This window comes from Mustela nivalis, assembly GCF_964662115.1.
Source record: "Mustela nivalis genome assembly, chromosome: 4".
In the NCBI taxonomy this organism is placed as follows: domain Eukaryota; kingdom Metazoa; phylum Chordata; class Mammalia; order Carnivora; family Mustelidae; genus Mustela; species Mustela nivalis.
In genome coordinates this window covers 101,635,255-101,655,977 of record NC_139023.1, presented here as the reverse complement: position 1 = coordinate 101,655,977, position 20,723 = coordinate 101,635,255, and the positions used below count along the sequence as shown (strand labels likewise).

Sequence of the window (20,723 nt, the reverse complement as noted above, 5' to 3'; positions counted from 1 at the left end):
CAAAAATAAAGGGTTTCCAGTGTTTTATTTTTTGTAACCTAAGAAAGAAGGAAAACAGAAAACAGAAGAAAAGAAAAAAGCCAGGCTATTTTTCTGTGAAAATGGAGCAGGGAAATGTTTGTAACTGTACATAATTTTTGATCAAGCCAAAAGATTATCTGGGTTTGATTTTTAACTATATCAATGAAATCTGCTCTCTTATATTTTCTTAATCTTGCTCTTACAAAAAGTGCATGTAAAATATGTAAAAACAAATAATTTCATTCATTCTTCTGAAGTTATCTTCTGAAGTGGACTTAACTAGTGGCTTTGAAGGAAAGTTAAGATGTTTTCATGCTGCTAGGCCCAAGGCATTTCATACTTGGAAATGCCCTATCTTTAATCTCTAATTGCATTAGATTTCTGTGTCTGACTCATGAGAAAAAGAAGCTTCAAAGCCGAAATGGTAAAATCTAATTTCTCTCTAAATACACCAACTATTGATATATTTCAGACAATGTGACACCTATGTTCCAACGTTCCTAACCAAAAAAGCTAAGAGTTCAAGAAAGTGCCAGTTAAATAAGAAAAATGTTTTTATTTATTGTGGATCTCTTTTGTCCAGAGATTTAAACAATGCACTAGAATTAGGTAATCTTTGTAATCTCTCTCTGATAAAAATAGAGGCAAGAGACTATCACTGTTAATTTTTTTTCATCTAGTAAACATTTATTGAACACTTTCTGACTCTGCCATTAATATTTCACTTATTGTTTCCTCTCTAGAATACGCTTTTTCAGTGGCTCTTGACAGAGAAGTTGGACATGAATAAAAGTAAAAACATGCATAGAAGTCCATTTCTGGGTTTCAGTTCTCTGCTCCTCTGGTCCTCTCATGGTGGATGATGCGGAATTTGTAACTCATTTATACATTTATCACCCCCCCCCCCCCGGATGCCAGCAGTCTTGAGTGCCTTCTCACTCCTCCACGATGCCTAACATTTCATTGTCTTCATCTCTTGTCTTCCCCAGGTAAAATGTCCAGCGATCGAGCTCTGAGAAAGCAGCAGCAGTTAAACAACCTTGTTTACATCGTGACAAATCAGGCCAAACCTGGTGACAGAATTGTGGATTTCTGCAGCGGCGGGGTACCACGTCTCTCCTTTTGTTCCCTTTACTCTTTTCCTGACTATGTAACTTTGCTGTAGTACATTCAAAGTCATGTTTTCGTTTGGCAAGACTGTGGTCTCAGAGTGAGAAAAAAGCCTTAGGGGCCGAAATTAACTTGTTTCTTTTTCTGCCTTTTCCAGGGCCATGTTGGGATTGTCCTTGCTCACATGCTGCCATCATGCCAGGTAAAATCTAAATAACCCATGAAAGGAAACATTGGAAAGGAAGGAAACAAAGGAAAAAAAATATATAGCCAGTTCAGTTAGCTGAGTCTGTCTGACCCCTGCTCTTTGAATTCATAAGCATTCACTCAGGTCACATTATGTGGCACAGATAGTTGTTTGGGTTTTTTTTCCTTTGAACTAAACTTCTAAGAATCTTAAAAAATATATAGAGTAGGATCACAATACCTTTTCCAATTTCTATAAAAGTATTATATTTTAAAACACATGTTAGAAGAAATAACCATTCTGTTGTTAAATAAGATAATTAGTGGTGACACCAGTTTAATTGTCGACATAATTTTATACCAGAAATACTATCTTCTGAAACTTGTTGAGCATATTCTTCTGGTATCTTGATTTTTATCCATTGTACCAAAATTGTGACAACAATAACAAAATTTGTTAAAGAAAAAAATAAATTCCAAATTTACCACACTCGTCCATCAAATGCTTTTCTCCCCGTGTTCTTATCAAGTCATTGTCCATGAGGATGCTTATTGCTGCAAATGCTAAAAATGAAAATATAATTTTAGTCACCAGCTTTAACTCAGTATTGTAGCATAAATGTTTTTCCCTATTGCAAATAGTTGTAAATATCATTATTAAAATGTCACCCAAATGTAACTGCATAGTATGTTTTTAAGGAAATGTACCGTAATTTATGCAGTCATTGCCACCATTTGTTAGAAGTTTCTTATTTTTTAGTCTTCTGCCATGTGAAATCATTTCCTTGCAGTGACCATCTTTTAGCCTAAAGTCTAGAATTTGATGACTTTTTAAAAAAATACAAAATGAATGAGGCAGATTCTTTGTTTGTGAACTCTCTGGAAGGTGCAAAATAATTACAGTAATTCCTCACAGAAGAAAAAGATGAGGAGGAACTCCTAGACTGGCCAGAATGACATGTAACAGAATGCTGGGGGAGAGAGGGTGGGTAAGAGGGTATTATTCTTTTCCTTTTTTCGAAAATAAAGGACAAAATAAACAAGGAATCTGGGGGTAGGGGGACTGATAGGTGTCTGTTTTGTTATAAAGGAAAGTAACAACTTGGTGTTTGGAATTAGAGGAAGAAGGTCATAAAGTAGAACAGTGGAGAAACAGAATCAGGGATATATGGTTTCTTTTTCTCCCTTCCCAACAGTCTGGACACTTAGAGACACAGTAATAATACTTTGCCCTAATGTCTAAATTATGTTACTGAATGTATTATTGTTTCCTGTGTGAAATCTAGGTTACATTAATAGAAAACAAGGAATTATCATTAATTCGTGCTAAGAAGAGAAGTGATGAACTAGGTTTAAGCAACATTTGGTTCATTCAAGCAAATATGGAGTATTTTACAGGGATGTTTAATATTGGGGTAAGTAATCAAGCAATTTCTATTTCTTTAAATAAGAAAAATTATATGCCTTAGACTAGTCAAAGGAGATATTTTTATATTCCTTGCTAAATAAGTTTATAACCATTGTTTTCTATCTCTACAGTATAGCACATTAATGAATATTATTTCATTCATAGCACTTCACCATTATGTGATGGAGGTAACATTTGTTTTTCTCCCAGAGAGCTTTTTCTTCTTCACTGCAGAATGCCCAGTGCCTGAAACAATGTTTGACATATAGAAAGTGCTTAAAAACAGTTCTTAATTGAATGAACAAGTGAATTCTAGTAACGATGACCTCCCTTGGTCAATTTTACATTTTTAAAGGATAATGAAAAGAAAAACAAAGAAATATTGCTGTTATTTCTTATATTTGTTTTAAATATATATTTTTTTATTTTTAAAGGACCAAATGCTCAATATAGAAAAATACATAATGATACAAAGAAGAATCACCAATATTTCCACTACTGAGAAATGAATAGTGTCAAAAAGCTTTGGTCTTCATATACTTATACACACATACAAATACATATTTACACGTATGTTGAAATCATACTACATAGATCTTACTTTAATGGAACACTGTCATAAATCTTTCCCCAACTCATTAATCATGTTATAATGTATAATTATTACTATGATGCTTTTTTAAGATTTTGATATATTTGCCAAATCACTTTCAAGGAAGGTTGTGTTTACAAAACATACATGATAGGCTGGTCTAGCTGGAAATCTTCTTCAGTCTCAGAATCTCACACTTTCATAGTTCTTATGATTTTTGTCCAGTGATGTTCATTTCCTAAATATCAACTACTGAAAATTTGTGAGATTTATTGTTATCTTTTACAGTGAAAATGTATGCAATTTGTTTCCTTTGTAGACATAATCTAGATTGGTTATCTCAGGCCAAGCCTATAGGAAGAGAAGTAAACTGTTAATAAGAAAATTCAGAAAATGCAGACATCTGAAACAGCAAATTCAAATTAACTATATATTTATGTACAACCTAAATTTTACATAAATATTGACATAAAGTTTAAAGCTTCTCCCAGGAAATGAGATATTAAGCCAATGCCCATGTTACCAGTACACCAGGCAGAGTATTTAAGATGGCAAAATATTGCTGCCCCTTTACTTACCTCTCAAATCACAAAATTCCCATCTTATCAGCCATACATCTCTTTACCCTTCTGTGGTTTATAGGTGCTAAATCATTCTGATATAGTCTTGTAACTCCCAAGGTCATAATTCACTAATACCAACTGAAAATGTGTATATCTTTTTTGATGTGATATTTTCTCTACATTTCATAATAGTATGTTCATAGTGGCTTTTTTCTTCCATAATTACTTTTGTCAAGATATATAGAAAGTGAATTAAAATTACTTGGAGGATTAAACTAAAATTAGATTTACTCTCAAGAAAATAATTTTCCCTAGGAGGATAATTGAGGTATTGTCACTAGATAAATCAAACTGAACGCATCAGTGGCTCCAACTCTTGTGTTAAATAGATTACAGTGAAAATAGTGTAGCTAGAGAGGAAATCAGAATTGGAAATGCATTAAAACTGCATTAATTCATGATTTTATGATATTTCAAGTAGGGGTTATTTTATAATTTTATAGTTTTGTGATTTTGTAGTATTTCGATAAGGGCTTAGTTAACATTTATCTTTCCTTAGTAAGTACCTTTTTCTTTTACTTTTTTTCTTTAGATATGAAAATAATGATGTAAACCAGATTTTAAGGAGAGAATTTTAAAGTCTTAGAATCAACTCTCTTTAGAACTTTAAGCAAATCATTTATACATAAGAATTAAAATACTAATTATTAGTCTTACCTCCATTAATACAACAACCCATAGCAGGCAAAAATGAATAGATTTTCTAATGTTGTTAAACTAGTTTGATCTCAAATAATGAAAGAGAATAAATCTAAATATTTTCAAATTTTTTTTTAAGATTTTATTTATTTATTTGACAGACAGAGATCACAAGTAGGCAGAGAAGCAGGCAAAGAGAGAGGGGGAAGCAGGCTCCTGGATGAGCAGAGAGCCTGATGTGGGGCTCAATCCCAGGACCCTGGGATCATGACCCGAGCCGAAGGCAGAGGCTTTAACCCACTGAGCCACTCGGGTACCCCTACTTTCTGATCTTTTAATTAGGTCTTCCAACATGTCCACCTACTATACCCTCCCAATATAACCAGAATCAGTGAGGTGGTAATACTGTTTGTTCCAAAAAGTCATCTTGTAGTTTCTGGTTTACATTGTACTTATTTGAGAAATATATGTCTTTAGAAGTACAAATGCCTAATATGCTCATAAAAACATTCAGAGTCTCTAGACATTTTAACTTTAAAAATGATATTCCATTTTTGCTCTTAAATTTTGCCAAAATTTAAAAAGTATATTATTGCTCGTTGACTGCAGCACTTCCCTGAGACAAGCCTAATCATACAGAAATTTTACATTTTTACTTTACTTTACATGATATTTACAGTGATTTATTAATGACATGAAAAATTAGTTATGATGGTAAACAAAGAAAATAAACATATTGGTAAAGAGTATGGACTTTAACACTGGGCAACCTTGCGCCAAAATCTCAGCTTGACCAATTACTGGCTGTATGACTTTGGGCAATTTATTTAAATCACTAATCCTCAGTTTTTCCATGTGTAGATTAGGCATAAAATACCTGGCTCATAGGATAGTGATACAACATATGTGAAGCATTTAGGAGGAAGCACTTAGGAGGTCGTGTGTCCTTCAGGAAGTACTCAGTAAATTGGGTCGCCTTTTACTGTTGTCAGTGTGATCTCTGCATTTAAAAAGGGTGGGAGGAATATGCTAATATGGATTTTTTTAAAGGTAGCTTTCTCTATACACTGTGTAATAAATTTTTTTATTATTTTCCATACTTTCAAAATACCTCAAATTTAAAATATTACTTTTGTATTCGTGATAAGGTAAGCAATAAAGATAGAATAATATTTCATAGATAGAGATAGATAGATAATAGATTGCTTCCTTAGCCAAGAAAGGCTAATAGGTTCCTAAGGATTATTACAAGGTATCTAAGATAATTCTGAACATATAAAATATTTTTTTCTTTCAAAACAAGTGATTATTTATGGAAATACCTTGTTATTTTGTGATTTTGATTATAATGACTATTAGTGTCTTGAGGAAAATACTTTCCAAAAGTAAGAAACATCCAAGAAGAAGAAACATCCCAGTTTCAACACATGTAGCTATATGGTCCTGAATTACGTATATGTTATGGGTTGAATGTTAGCATCCTCTTTCAAAAAATTCCTATGTTGACTTTCCAACCCTTAATGTCACAGAATTAGGAGGTGGGGCCCTTGGGAGGTAATTAGGTCATGAAGGTAGAGCCCTCCTGAAATGTAATTGGTGCCCTTGTAAGAAGAGAGAGCCTGCTTCCTCTCCTGTCTCTCTGCAAATCAGGAAGGGGTTCCTCACTAGACATTAGATCTGCCAGCACCCTGATCTTGGGCTTCTCACCCTCCAGAGCTGTGACAAATAAATGTTTGCTGTTTAACCCACCCATTGTATGGGTTTTGGTTTTTTTTTTTAAATAACTGCTCAAACTAAGACAGTATGTATTGATTAACAACCCTAAAGGGAAACATAAAAAACTGCTTCACAAATGGATTTTTAAGGCTTAAAAAAAAAGGGGGGGGGTCTATTAATGCTTCCTCTAATGCAAGACAAATACTCTTCATTACTGAAAACTTACTTTACAAGATTATGCTTTTTAAGACCTAACTTACAGTGTATATTAATGCACATGGACTCAAACAATATTACAGAAAGGAAAAACACACTGTATTGAAAAACAAAAACTATCAATGCTAAACAGCTTGCCCAGCAAATTTTTTTTGCTGGATAATTCCAACAGTAACAGAATCTTCTGAACTAGGTGATAAGGTATTGATTTTTAACAGGAATGGTGAATATTTTCTATATTGTCAATATATATCAAAATCTCAAAATGGTTTATTTTTGAGTTATGTATTTATGTTTTTCTATCTTATCCATAATAAGTTTTTATATGATTGTAGTTTATCAGTGCTGAGTGCTTAATTACAAGCTCATTTCAAGTTATGTATGTTAATATACAATTATACAGTGTAATTGTATACAGTATAATAAATATGCAATTATACAATGTAATTCAGTAATACCTTTGATAAATAATTTATATAATCCTTATTTTAAAAGAAAAGGAACTTGAAGTATGTAGTCTGCAGACATAGTTTTGAAAAGACATTGAGGCAAAATAGAGGACTTCCACATGAAGACAGCAGATAGAGGCATTTCAACCTCCTCCTCTCCAAGAAAGATCAGATCCCCAAATAACAAGGAGAATAAAACCCAGAAGAATCATACTCCATCTTTGATGAAACTACATTCAAGATTCTGTAATTTGAACCATAATATATGAAGGCAGAAAGCACATTGAAGAGAAATGGTAAACTATTGAGTAGAAAAAGAGAAACTTAAATGCATGAGGGGAAGGAGTGACTGTCAGGAAACAAGTCACTTTGCTCATAGAATCCCAGACAGTATCAAGAATTCAGGACACAGAAACCTCAGGGGAAGGGGATAAGGAAGAGCTGAAATCATGTTTACTTAAAATTTTTAGATGGCAATTCACAGACCTGTACCCCTGGGACTAATACTACATTATATGTTAATCAAAAATTTTAAAAAAATATTTAGAGACCCAGATATTATCTCAATCTTGTGTACACTCCATGACTCCTGCAAGGAACTAGAAGGTTATTCTATGAAGAAACTGAGTCCAGAGATGCTCAAGATACAGGGATATTGGGCACAGAGGAGGGCAAGGGTGATGTACCATACTGAAAACAAGGACTCAGTGAGAATCTGCGAACTGAATGCTGGATCTCTTCCTCCTCACCCGCCAGTTGACTTTACTTCCAGAACTTCAGAAGCTGGAATCATGTTCTCAATCAAAGAGATAAAAAAATGTTTGTCTTTAGAATCAGAGCTGTCCCTAGAGAAAATGACTATAAATACATAGCTGTAATTAAAAAAAAAAAAAGGCAGCTAGCCACCTGATCACTCAGTCACTAGGGAAGCCCAACAGAAGCCCACCATTCAGTACTTCCAGTCAACTTCTTAGTGATTCGTTCTTTAATGTGAACTGACAGCCAAGGAATATCAAATGTGGAAAACTTCTGAAACAGAAGATAGAGACCAAAAGCATACATAACAAAGGATCTCATCCATGGAGAGATCAGAGAAGATATTACATGAAGGAAACAAGGACAGAATGAAAAGATGGGATGGGGGAGGAACAAAAGTGAACTAACAGAGAACAAGAAGGAACTTCTTGGAAATTAAAAATATGTTAACCAAAATTGAAAAAAAAAAAAACAAGTAGAAAATCTAAAAAATGAAGTATGACATCACCTGTAAAAATAGAACAAAAAGAGAAATAGAACCTGAAATAAAACATTTTATTTTAAAGTGTGAAAGTAATAAAGAAAATGTTAATATCTCAAGAAAGGTACTTCAGGAAACTCCTAGAAGATGTGTTTCACTGACACAAGAGAGTAATAAGAAAAAGGAATAAGTGGAATATAACACAAAAGGAGGTGAAGAAAATTCTCAGTATGATGGCAAAGGAAATCTCAGGACCATAGCTAAGCAAAAGGCCTAGAAAGCTTTGAGTCATTTAGTTAAAGGTCAGAAAGCCCAGGAAAGATTTTCAGGAAAGAAAAATGAGACTGATTACTTAGTAGTTTTTATACAGTAGAAAGTTATACAATAGGGCATTTTACAAAGCTTTGAGTAGGGAGAGGCTTGAGTGTTTTAAAAAAACTGTATAACACGCTTAGCTCAGCAGTGAACAGTATATATGTAAAGCAACAATAATAAAGACATTACATAAATAAAGTTGGAGGTAATATTAAGAGCATGGTAAAAGGGAAAAGGATGTAAGTATTAAAAAAAAACCCACTTCATCAAATAAAACTTCGTCTTCCATAATGGAAAATCAATAGATAATGTCTAATATTTATAAATCAAGGGATAACAATCTGCACTTATATCAAGGAAGTGCTAGATTTCAGGAAAGAAAACCAGTGAGTTGAAAAGCATTGGCTTTGGTTGCCAGATGTTCTAGGGGTGGAAGAGTGTACAAAACAAAGGACTCTTTGTTATTACTGTAAAGCCAATTATCTGTCATATAATTGCACAAAAGTTTTCAAAGGGATTGGGGAGAGAACATGAATGCACAGTTAGGACCACACCTACTTCTGTCTAAGATATTTGATTAAGAATCCTTCTTTGAGAAGCAAAGGTTCAGAGCCTAATTGGGCTGGGCAGATTTAGAGATCATCCAGTTCATCCTTCTCATTTTACAGATGGAGCAGTTGAAGCTATCTGTATCTACATAGAAGCAAAGCAAGTTAGTGAGAGAGCTGGGCCTGGAGTCCAGTCGATGACTTCCTGTTCAATTCCTACATCTCAGAAAGGAGCAAATGAGAACATGGAGAACTAGAGCCAAGTTTGTTATCAGGCAGTTTGAGTTTAAATCTTGGCTTCGTCACTTGTGACCTCAGACCAGGTCTTGCTGGCTGGGTGACTTTAGACATGTTATTGCAAACGGAGATAATAAGAGCTACTTGACATATTAAACTAAAATAATAATTGATCAAATAAAAAAATCAATGTAAAGATTTTTTTTTAAAGATTTTATTTATTTACTTGACAAAGATCACAAGTAGGCAGAGAGGAAGAGATGGGGGAGCCAGGCTCACCGCTGAGCAGAGAGCCTGTTGCGGGGCTTGATCCCAGGACCCCAAGATCATGACCCGAGCCGAAGGCAGAGGCTTAACCCACTGAGCCACCCAGGCGCCCCCCAATGTAAAGATTTTGACATCTAGCAGATACTGAATACATGCTAGTTCCCTATCTTCTTGTAATTTCAGAACATAGTAGGACCAATGAAATGAATAAAAGAGAGGGGATGTATTTGTAAAGAGTAGTTATCTAGGATGGAGGCCCCAAAATGTCTGAGTAACGGTCTTTGATTTGCTCTGTGACCTGGAACAGGTTACTTACCCTCTCTGGGCCTCAATTTCCTTATCTTAAAGTAGTATCTACTTAGATATTTGCACACCTCTGTTCACAGCAGCACTATTCCCAATAGCCAAGGGATGGAAGAAACTCAAATTTCCATGGACTGATGAATAGATAAACAAATTGTGATATATATACATATATGTACATGTATACATATACATATATATAAAATGTGATATATATGTATATATACACATATACACACAAAATGTGATATATAATTTATATATACATATAATTTATATTATATATATACATATATATATATATATATATATATATATATATAAAATTTAGCCTTTGAAAAAAAGGAGATCTTATAATGCTACAACCTGGATGAAACTTGAGGATGCTAAGTGAAATGAGCCAGTTACAAAAAGACAAATACTGTAAGGTTCCTCTTCTATGAGGTATCTAAGGTAGTTCCATGCATGGAAACAGAGAGCAGAATGATGGTTTCCAGGAGCTGAGGGGAAGCAGGAAAGGGAAGTTGCTGTTCAGTTGGTATGGAGTTGCAGTTTTTTGTTTTTTGTTTTTTGTTTTTTTAAAAGACTTTATTTATGAGAGAGAGAGCATGAGAGGGGAGAGGGTCAGAGGGAGAAGCAGACTCCCTGCTGAGCAGGAATTTCGATGTGGGACTTGATCCCAGGACTCCAGGATCATGACCTGAGCCAAAGGCAGTCGTTTAACCAGTTGAGCCACCCAGGCGCCTCTGGAGTTTCAGTTTTGCAAGATGAAAAAGTTCGCAACAGTGTGAACACTTAAAAATTGTTAAGATGTGGGGCGCCTGGGTGGCTCAGTGGGTTAAAGCCTCTGCCTTCGGCTCGGGTCATGATCTCATGGTCCTGGGATCGAGCCCCGCATCGGGCTCCCTGCTCAGCGGGGAGCCTGCTTCCCCTTCTCTCTGCCTACTTGTGTCTCTGTCTGTCAAATAAATAAATAAAATCTTTTTAAAAAATGTTAAGATGGCAAATCTTGTATATATTTTTACCACAATAAAAAGGTAAACTAAAAAAGTTGTACTTCATTTTGTAGGGTTATTGTGTTAAATGAGCAAATACATGGAAAGCACTTAATGCCTTACTCAATAAATATTAAATTTTATATTATTACTAATATTAGTATCACTGTATTTCATGAAAATGCCATCTGTTCTTTTGCCTGTGTGCTTGTTACTTCTTTGCTTTCTAAACTCTTTTCTACTCTACAAGGCGCTCAAATGCCACCTACTCCAGGAATCCCTGCCTGAATTCTCCCCATCTGAATATGCCCTATCCCTCTTTTGATGTTTTTGTTTGTATTTTTTCAGTGGCACTTAGAGTATTCTGTCTTGTATTAGACAAGTTTGTGTACTGTTTGTGTCTCGTTGTATGTGTAGTGTTTTCCTCTTCTTTGTATCCCCGGTAAATCACACACATGAGAGACACGATATTTTATGAACTTTATGAGTTGTTTCAACATATATGATTCCCAGGTTGAGTCGATAAATGCATTAAGTAGTTTGGATTCCGTTGTTACTATGACAGAACATACAACGGGGATTATATTTCTGACTTTTGCATTCCTAGTCACCACCAGACAAAATGCCCGGTGATGGTTGAATGAGTGAATGATGACTGAATGAATAAATTCTGCAATTTCTTGGACTGTAAGGAGTAATTATAGGCCTTTAATGATTAATACAAGACAATAGCAAATTACTGAGCAGAATCACCTTTATGTTGCTGTAGAAGCTCTCTACATCAGTTGTCTCATGATTTTTTTACAGTGTATTTCTTTTAATAAGGATTGAAATAAGACACAAAAATTGCAATGGTTAATATGACTCTTAAAGCTGAAAATATATAGGTTTTCACCTGCTTTAGTTTTCTATTTCTCTTGTCAAAAAAATGACCACAAATTTAGCAGCTTAAAATAACACCAATTTGTTATCTCACAGTTCTATAGATGAGAAATCCAGATGGGCTCAGCTAGCTTCTCTGCTCCAGGTGTCATTAGGTCCAAGTCAGCTGCTGCTTTGGTGTGGCTCTTATCTAAAGGCTCTGAGGGAGATCCACTTCGGGATGATTCCGGTTGTCGGGAGAATTTAATTCCATACATTGTAGGATTCAGGTTCCAGCTCCTTTGCTGGCTCAGCCAGGATTCATTCTCCACTTCCTAGAGCTACCCATGAAAGCCAGCAATGGTGGTTCAAGTCATTCTCTTGCCTCGAATCTCTGACTTTTCCTTGGGCTTCATTTATCTTGCTTCTGGTCTGAGAAAGTTCTCTACTTTGAAGGCCTCATGTGATTCGATTGAACCCACCCATGTAAATCCAGAATAATCTTGGTATTTTCATGTTCTTAATCTTTAATAACATCTGAAAAAAAAATCCTTTGCCATGTTGACAGGTTTCAGGTATGGGCACGTAGATGCATTCCTCCTCCTATACCTTCCCAGTCTCTTTTTTTTCCCTTAAAGTTTGTTTACATGACCATGTCGTTTCCCCTGTAGAAATTCCCTCAATTTGGATTTTGCTGGTCAGATCCCCCTGGTGTTGTATCACATATTACCCTGTTCCCAAGATTGCTTAGAAGTGGGTGCTTAGATCTACATTGTAGAAACATAATCAGATCAGGTTTACTTTGGGGTAAGACTGTATCATAGGTGGTGGTGTGTTCTGTCAGTAGGCACTTCCATCTGGTTGTCTCTTGTGCAACCTTAGCAACATTTGAGGTCATTGACCTTAGCTCCATTACTTCAGCAAGGATTGCACAAGGGTGATATTCTTATCTTATCATTCCATCTTCGTTTACTTTTCTTTATTAACTGTTCCGTTATGCAGAGGTACAGTCAGTACATTAGGAAAGACTGGATAAAATTTGATTCTTCCCCTGTATTTTCTGGTTTTTAAAGTGAGTTGGTTTTTTTTTTCCCCCAGTTTAATGTTTGAAATGCTTAGTATTACTGTATTGCACTTCTTATTCTTGCTGATGCTCAGATGTTTGTTCAGTGGGAGTCTCTTGAGGTTAGCTCCTGAGTCCTATCGATAGGACTTCAGTAGTATTTCCTATCTCCGTGCTTTCCGTATAACACGATGCTCCAGCTCATCTTACGCATTTCCTGCCTCCTACCTGGCAGTGGCTATTCCTTCATGCAGCTCTAAATTGTTTTTTTTTTTTTTAAGATTATTTATTTATTTATTTGACAGAGAGAGATCACAAGTAGGCAGAGAGGCAGGCAGAGAGAGAGGAGGAAGCAGGCTCCCTGCTAAGCAGAGAGTCCGATGCAGAATTCGATCCCAGGACCCTGAGATCATGACCCGAGCCGAAGGCAGCAGCTTAACCCACTGAGCCACCCAGGCGCCCCTCTAAATTGTTTTTAAATGAAAATGCTATTTCGATTACCACAATTTAGGTACTGGGGTTAGTTGTTGCCACTGGTTTGGTCTTCCAGGATTTCCTGTGGTCTGAGCAAGGCAAATTTTTTTTTTTTTTTTAATCATCGTGGGTAAATACTGACACTTCCAATTTAAATTCAGGACTGTGGGATTTTTTTTTTTTAAGATTATTTATTTATTTATTTATTTGACAGACAGGGATCACAAGTAGGCAGAAAGAGGAAGGGAAGCAGGCTCCCTGCTGAGCAGAGAGCCCAATGAGAAGAACCGGGAACATGACCTGAGCAGAAGGCAGAGGCTTTAACCCACTGAGCCACCCAGGTGCCCCGAGAACTATGGGATTTTAACTTAGCCTCACTTAGCTATCTCATATCTCTTTCTTCTTTCTCCTATGCTTTAAAAAAAAAATTAAAAAAGCTCTGTTTCCTAATGGCACCATTAGCGTATTTTTTATTTGCTTTATCTCACAATATACACATTTGAGTCTTAAAACAAAAATACAGACACCAGTGATGGTTACTGAAAATAGTTTGAGAACTGTTTTAACATTATTTTTCACTTAATAATCTCTACCATGGCCCTGTAGAGAAATGTTCCTCATTCCTTTTTAGAACTTCAGAGCAAGCCGCGAGTCCTCTTTCAATGGAAAATTGGCTTGTTTCCATCTTGTTGTTATTTCAGATATTACTTCAATGAATAAATCTTTTTATGTTTTGGCCAGTGTCTCCCTTGAACAGATTTTTAGAAGTGAGTTCGCAAATTACTAATGTAATTTTGCTGGATATTGCTAAATTCCTCCTTCATGGGGCTGTGATGTTTTTATATTCCCACCAGCAATGTATGACATTATCTGTTTCCCCATACCCTGGCCCATAGATTGTCATCAAATTTTAGAATTTTGCCACTTTAATGGGTGATAAGTAGTATCTTAATGTAATAGTTATCTTATTTTGAACAATATTGAACAACTTTGGTTTAAGATAATATTCACATATTTTTGTTTCTGGATTTTCCAAATCTTTTGTCCATTTTACTATCAGATTATATACTTCTCTTTATTTTCAGAAACTTGATATGTATTAGGGATATTAACTTTTTGTTAATGTTTTAAGTTGCCAATTTTTTTCTCACTTTGTCATTTGTCTTTTTATGTATGGTTTTTGTTTCTTTGCCATCTAATTTTTTTTCATTTTTGTCAAATGTATTAACTTTCTCTTTATTGTATATAGAATTTCAGACATAGTTAAGTATTTCCACTCCCCTAGGTTATAGAGGAATTCATTATTGGTGGTGGTTGTTGTTTTGTGCTTTAAAATCTCTAATCCATTTGAAATATACTATGTGTGGTGAGAGGAAAAGGTCTCATTTTATTTTTCATATGGCTGTCAAGTTAACTGAACATCACTTATTAAAAAGCCCATCTTCGGGGCACCTAGATGACTTAGTTGGTAGAGCATGCAACTTTTGATCTCAGGGTTGTAAGTTTGAGCCTCATGTTGGGAATAGAGATTACTTTAAAATAAAATCTTTAAAAAAATGAATTAAAAGTACGTCTTTTTCCCAGTGGTTTGAAATGCCACATTTGTTTTATGCTCAATGTTCATATTCAGATTGTTCTATTGATCTATATCTCTCTTCGTTATTTGCCTGTTCTTTCTGATCTGCATTTGGTAACAATGGAAATTAGGAGCATATGAAGCAATAAAACCTTTTAGGACTAAAATCCATTGGGTAAACAGTTCTTAGATTTAGTTGTTTTGTTTAAGTGAGGGAAATAAACTCATTATTTTGCATGTAGCAAAGGAAGTGTGAACCTAAGTGAAGAGAGATTTATAAAAGTAAATTGTCCATACTTTTAAGATTCTTAAAAGAGTTTTGCAGAGAAGCAGCCTGATGTAATTAACGTATGGGTTCAGGCTCTGGGGTCAGGATCCTGCCGCTCAGAATCTGCTTTGTTGTGGGCATGTTCTTAATTTCTCTGAGCCTTAGTTTTCTTACTTCTAAAACAGAGATAAAAATCTTTCAGGGCCCTTGTAGGCATAGAAAGATCTGCATGCCTTCACCCATCCTAGTGTCCCCACATAAAGGGCACTCAGGGAGTGTTAGTTCTCTTTTCTTCCCCTCCAGGGGAATATGCATCTACAACTTTAATGGTGAGGTTTTCTCTAGCTACTCATGAAAATAAGAACTAGCCTGATTTTTACCCTGCAAAGCTGATTAAATAAAAGGGACAGATGAGAAATCAAAGTTCTTTACTTGCAGTTACCCAGTAGTGGCTGCCTCCACCGAATGGCAACCTTCCCAGGCTCGATTTTCAGAGTGAAAGAGGACTGACAACAACCACAGGGACGGTTGACTTCTAAATCAATATAAGCCTAACAGGAGGGGAAATTCAGAAGAAGGATTGAGAGCGGAAATCATGCTTTCCTCTTCCCAATACAGCATAGCTTTTGGTTTCCGGTTTAAGAAGGGAATCTAACTTATGATACTCACATTCAGAAATTTCCAGAAAATCTCCTCTTCACTCTGAAAGACCCTCTCTACCTTGAAGTTGTCAGAGATCTGAGCATATTTCTGACAAAATACTATATTTTTTTAAGATCCCCATATCAGATTTTTTTTTTCATAGGGTCCTGTTTTGCTTTATTTAGCCTAATAGTTTTCATAATTGTCTACTTTAGATGGTGTCACAATATAGGTATATTTAAGAAATTTGTTTTGAAAACATATCTTAAGATCATTTTCAGGGATTTTTTATGAATTATTGAATTCATAAATATGAATTATGTATAAATTATTATTTTATGAATTATATGACCTGTTATATGAATATGAAAAGGGGATCCATAAATATGATTTGATCAGTTTTCCTAGAACATTGTTTAGATTGTATTCATATAGTATTTGAAAGAATGTTTTTGAATATGCATTTATTTAATTTTTGCAACATCATTGTTATATGTCAGTACTGTTAACTATAGTTTATAGTTAGGCAGACCGAGGCCCAAGGAAGTTAAATTTTACATGGCCCAGGATCTCATAGGCTACTACAGTTTGAAACTAGACATTCAGATTTCAATCTCATGTTCTTGCCACAATGCTACAACTGAACTAAATTAATAATCACTAAGAGCACCAGCTTAGACATGCATACATATTGAATTTTCCATATTTAACATCATGTCAGATTTTCCATTGAATAAATCTTATGCTTCCTTTGCAGCGTTCCATTTGTAATCTCTCAGCCTTGCTTAGCTTTCTTAATTAATATGAATAGCTGACTAGCCCTTTGGTATGTCCAGATGGGAACTATCTAAACTATTATGGAATAATGTTCTGGTAACTTGAAACCTCCAGGGGATCAGTCCTCACATGCTCACAAAGAGTTAAAAAAAAAAAAAAAGGAAAGAAAGAAAGAAGAAGGCACAGAAGCAGGAGTGCTGGTGAGGCAGGAACTCAATGCTGACGTCTGGTTTTGTTTTCCAGGTGGCACTGCATGCTTGCGGAGTGGCCACAGACATGGTGATTGAGCACTGCATCAAAACGCGGGCTTCCTTTGTCACCTGCCCTTGCTGTTACGGTTTCATTCAGAACACCTCAAAGTTTCATTTTCCCAAAAGGTGAAATGTCGTGTTCGCCCTAAGGCCCCAATGTGGGGAACAGAACTAAAGCACGAAACTCCTTTGATAACAAAGTTGCAGTGAGATTTCAGTTTGAACTCACTTCCTCTTTCCACAAAGGCAGGTACTGTTTAGGAGTTATGTAAGGAAGGGAAGCTCTCCTCTCCGGCTGCTCCTTGAATTTTCTCCTGCATCTAGCTCCTCAACTTTAGAAGCGAGTCTGTCTGAGAGTGAGCTGACTAGAAATCTGAATTTCTAGTTCGGCCTTTCTCATCACCTATGAGAGGCAGTGCATGCTGTGGTTAAGCGCTTAGGACCTCCTCTGACTTTTTTAAGTCGTGTCACCTCAGGCAATTAACTTCAGCTCTTTTTGCCTACATTTTCTCATCTACAAAATGAAGGTTATAATAGGAACCAACTCAAGGTGTTTGTGAGAATTGAATGATATCTATGTAAAGCACCTAGAAGCAGCATAGAGTAAACATTCAATAAAATGTGAGCTGTTGCCAGGTACAGCATTTTTAAATACTGCCCATGAGAGCTGATGAATCTGCAAGCCGGACAGCCGTTTCTACAGTCCTGCTTATCCCACCTCCAAGAGGGAGACATTTTACTTCTCACCCCTTTGACCTGACCTATTGGAGGGATAGTGTCACGGTGTTTATGACATCTCTCTGAACCATAGTTATTGAGAATCATGCTGATCATTTTAATTATAGAATAGATTAAATATTTTGTTTTAAAATTGTATTATGTATCATAAAAAAAGACTCTGGCCATTTGCATGATTACTTTTAAGAAATCTTAGCAAATTCCCATCAGAATTTATATTTGAAGGCATCTGAGTAAAGTAATAAAGTATAAATAATAGCCTTCTTTTTCTTTGTCTTTGGTTTTTTTCTTTATTTTCATGGTTTTGTTCTTTACCACAATTTGCAACTAGTTGAGAGAAAACCAAAGGAGCTTTGGAAAAGCAAATAAGCATAACTTAAGGTTTATTCAATAGCTAAAATTTCACTCTGCTCTGAATCTGTACAGATACAGACCAGCAATAAATCTGTAAGTCTAGCACTATAAAGATTTTTAAGAATGTTAATTTGAGTTGTTTAGCCTCTCGCTTCATTTCGTTGATTTTAAAATCTTACTTTAGTGTCTGTCAACTTTTTCATATCTCTGTAGGTTTATTGCCATGTTCTCCTTTTGTCATTGGAAGACACTCCCAGTCCATTATCCCCCTGCCTTTAGCACCCCAGTGTCAGGTGCTAGACAACTAGGGACAGCCCCTATCCCCCAAACCACTGGCATTATCCAAACTACCCAGTCCTAAGCTTGCTCATTCTGTCTTATCATCTCTTCCTATGGAATCCCTAATAAAGACTCTTGCCTACACTGTATCCCACTCCCTCTGTCTCCTACAGCCCTGGTGCTTCCCATGTGGCCCTCTGTGGCATGGCATGCCCTCTCCTCTTGGGAATTGTTGAGAAAAAAACTATCTTTTCAATGGCAAACATCTCCTGATCTGTTAGCCTCACCATACCTAAATAGTAGTAAAACCTACATTTTAAAACCCCTGGATCTGTGTGCACCCATGTGGGGAAGAGAAAAAAAAAAAAATGGTTGTGCATCTCTAATAGTGTAAACAGTCTTTGAAAATTTTTTCAAAATCAATAGCATATTGAGAGTATGTTTTTTACTTTTAATAGAGACATTTCAAACTGGCATAGCTTTTAGTTTAAGATCATGTTATATACTCCTCAGATAAAATACCTACTTTTGTTTATAGTTGCTTCTGTATTTCTATAATATTATAGAAATAGAGTATTTCTGCTCCTAATCTTTGTTATCTGGATTCCTAATCTTTGGTGTTTTTTTTTTCTTTTCTATTTCAGTGAACAATTCAAGAAAACTTTATCATATAAGGTAAACTTAAAAAATTCTAGACATATTTCTAATATACTTTTTATTCCTTCTTTGTATTTTTCCCCTCCCAAATTTCTAATGGGATATATAATCTATAGTTATCTTGGAATTACTCATCAACATGTAATATTGGGAGTGGGTATTTTTTTATGTCTTGTTTTGTTTTGTAAATCAAGATTCAAGTTCAAGTAGGTGGCAAGATTTGTGAGGGGTCTGAGAGTTTAGCCTGTAAGCTCCCATGCTAGCCTCCCACCGTTTCATGGATGCCGGCAGATGGGAGACTTCTGAGTCAGACACCTGGCAGGAGCACCCAGGCTATTCTCATTTTTGTCCTGACTTCCCGAGACCCAGTTCCCACAGGGCAGCACAAAAAGGGCCACACGACCGCTACATGCACAGTGAATTGCATTACAGGAGAGGGAAACTGAGCTTAGGAAAGCCAGATGTCTTAAGATTTAATCTTTAAGCAAGCATTCCTGCCCTTTGCTCCAGAGCGAGACAGTATGTATTTTCCAAAGTTGCTCACTATATAAACATCTTTGAGAAGATACTCTAGAACACAGGCACACTTTTCTGTAAAAGGTCAGATGGTAAAAATTTTAGGTTTTGTCAGGCACTTAAAAACCTCCCCACTATTCTACTTTGTCCTTGCCATTCTTGTTGCTTTTGGTGGTGGTGGTGTACAGTCCTTTAAAAATGTAAAGACTGTTTTTAACTTCAGAGCCATAGAGAAAGAGGTCATAGACTGGATTTGGCTTATAGGCTGGAGTTTGCCAAGCCCTGGTCTTGGAACAAAAGTAGTGCCTCTACTCATAAGGCATGAAGAAACACAAGAACTGTTTCTCAGCAGTAGTCAGAACATTCATAGTTTCGGGGCATCAGTCTGAGCAAACTAGTTTCCAGTTTCCCGAATATCACCAACTAATTCGTCAATAACATGACATAATGCAGTCTAGAAAATGATAAATGATATTTGCCAGAAATATATGAATAATACCATTAAAACTTGATAAATCAGATCCTTAGTTCACTTCTTACACAGACACACTAAAAATATATAGTCTCATTTTACATGCCAGCCCCACCTTTCAAGATTTTTCCTTTCCTCATCCAACAGTTAAGTAGTGGGGGACAGTGACCTAAAAATGTTCATTTCTACCACCTTGGCACATATATCTCCTTCACCTCTACTTTATAACCCCTAAACAGGTACCTCCAACTCTATTTCCCACCCTCCATTCCCCACCCCCACCCCTTCTCCTGCTCTGACCATACACAAAAACCTACAGAGGAAGAATGCTGATGCCTTCATCCAGAACCAGACTTTCCTGGTCTTTGCCTACTGGATTTTAAAGTTTGTATGTCTTAAGGAACTCTAAGGATTTTTGGAAAATCAGGACCCGGGGAACTTTATCTTCTAAGATTGAAAACACCTTACCTTTCTTTTATAAGACCCTGCCAATAAAGTAGACAATGAGTTGGAAAATAAACAAAAACTAGGCCCCTGTTTTTAATGCTTCTTTGAGTGATGCTAGCTAAAAACAAACTGAGAAGGTGCATGGAAAAAACGTAGGTCAGTGAAGAGGTCGGGTGCCACCGTCTCATGGGCTAGAAAAGAGTATAACATTTCTAAAGAGTAGCAACAGGGCACCCAGGCTCTTCCAGAGAGCAGAAAACTCACTGGTACCCAGTTCACCTTTGTCTACTCCTTCTCCCACACCCCCAAAAGCTGCTTGGCCTTCAACCCTTTTGAGGGTCACAGGTATTAAGGCACCAGAGAGAGGTCTGAACTTCCTGGATACTGTGGCAAGATACTTCTTAACTGAACCATGATAGGTGGGCTGCCAGGCAGAACTAAACGGACGCAGTGTCCAAATATCTTGAGAGTTACACTGGAAGTGTT

The 20,723-nt window shown here is 36.0% G+C and overlaps 1 protein-coding gene and 1 long non-coding RNA gene across 13 annotated transcripts in view; one reads left to right on the top strand and one right to left on the bottom strand.

Moving 5' to 3' along the window:
- The window catches only part of GSTCD (glutathione S-transferase C-terminal domain containing), a 162,188-nt gene that overhangs the window by 134,691 nt on the left and 6,774 nt on the right, over window positions 1-20,723 (top strand). For 11 of the 12 annotated variants that reach the window (XM_082729185.1, XM_082729181.1, XM_082729178.1 and 8 more), the window contains 5 exons: window positions 1,011-1,126; window positions 1,289-1,333; window positions 2,604-2,732; window positions 16,767-16,900; window positions 18,790-18,820. In XM_082729185.1, coding sequence (XP_082585311.1) covers window positions 1,011-1,126; window positions 1,289-1,333; window positions 2,604-2,732; window positions 16,767-16,900; window positions 18,790-18,820 — 455 coding nt within the window. Of the gene's footprint in view, window positions 1-1,010; window positions 1,127-1,288; window positions 1,334-2,603; window positions 2,733-16,766; window positions 16,908-18,789; window positions 18,821-20,723 lie in introns of those variants that run through there. The other variant, XM_082729177.1, reaches the window with a different exon arrangement.
- The window catches only part of LOC309863939, a 51,105-nt gene continuing 47,553 nt past the window's right edge, over window positions 17,172-20,723 (bottom strand). The window contains exon 6 of the long non-coding RNA XR_014311306.1: window positions 17,172-17,288. This is a non-coding gene — a long non-coding RNA (uncharacterized lncRNA). The remainder of the gene's footprint in view (window positions 17,289-20,723) is intronic.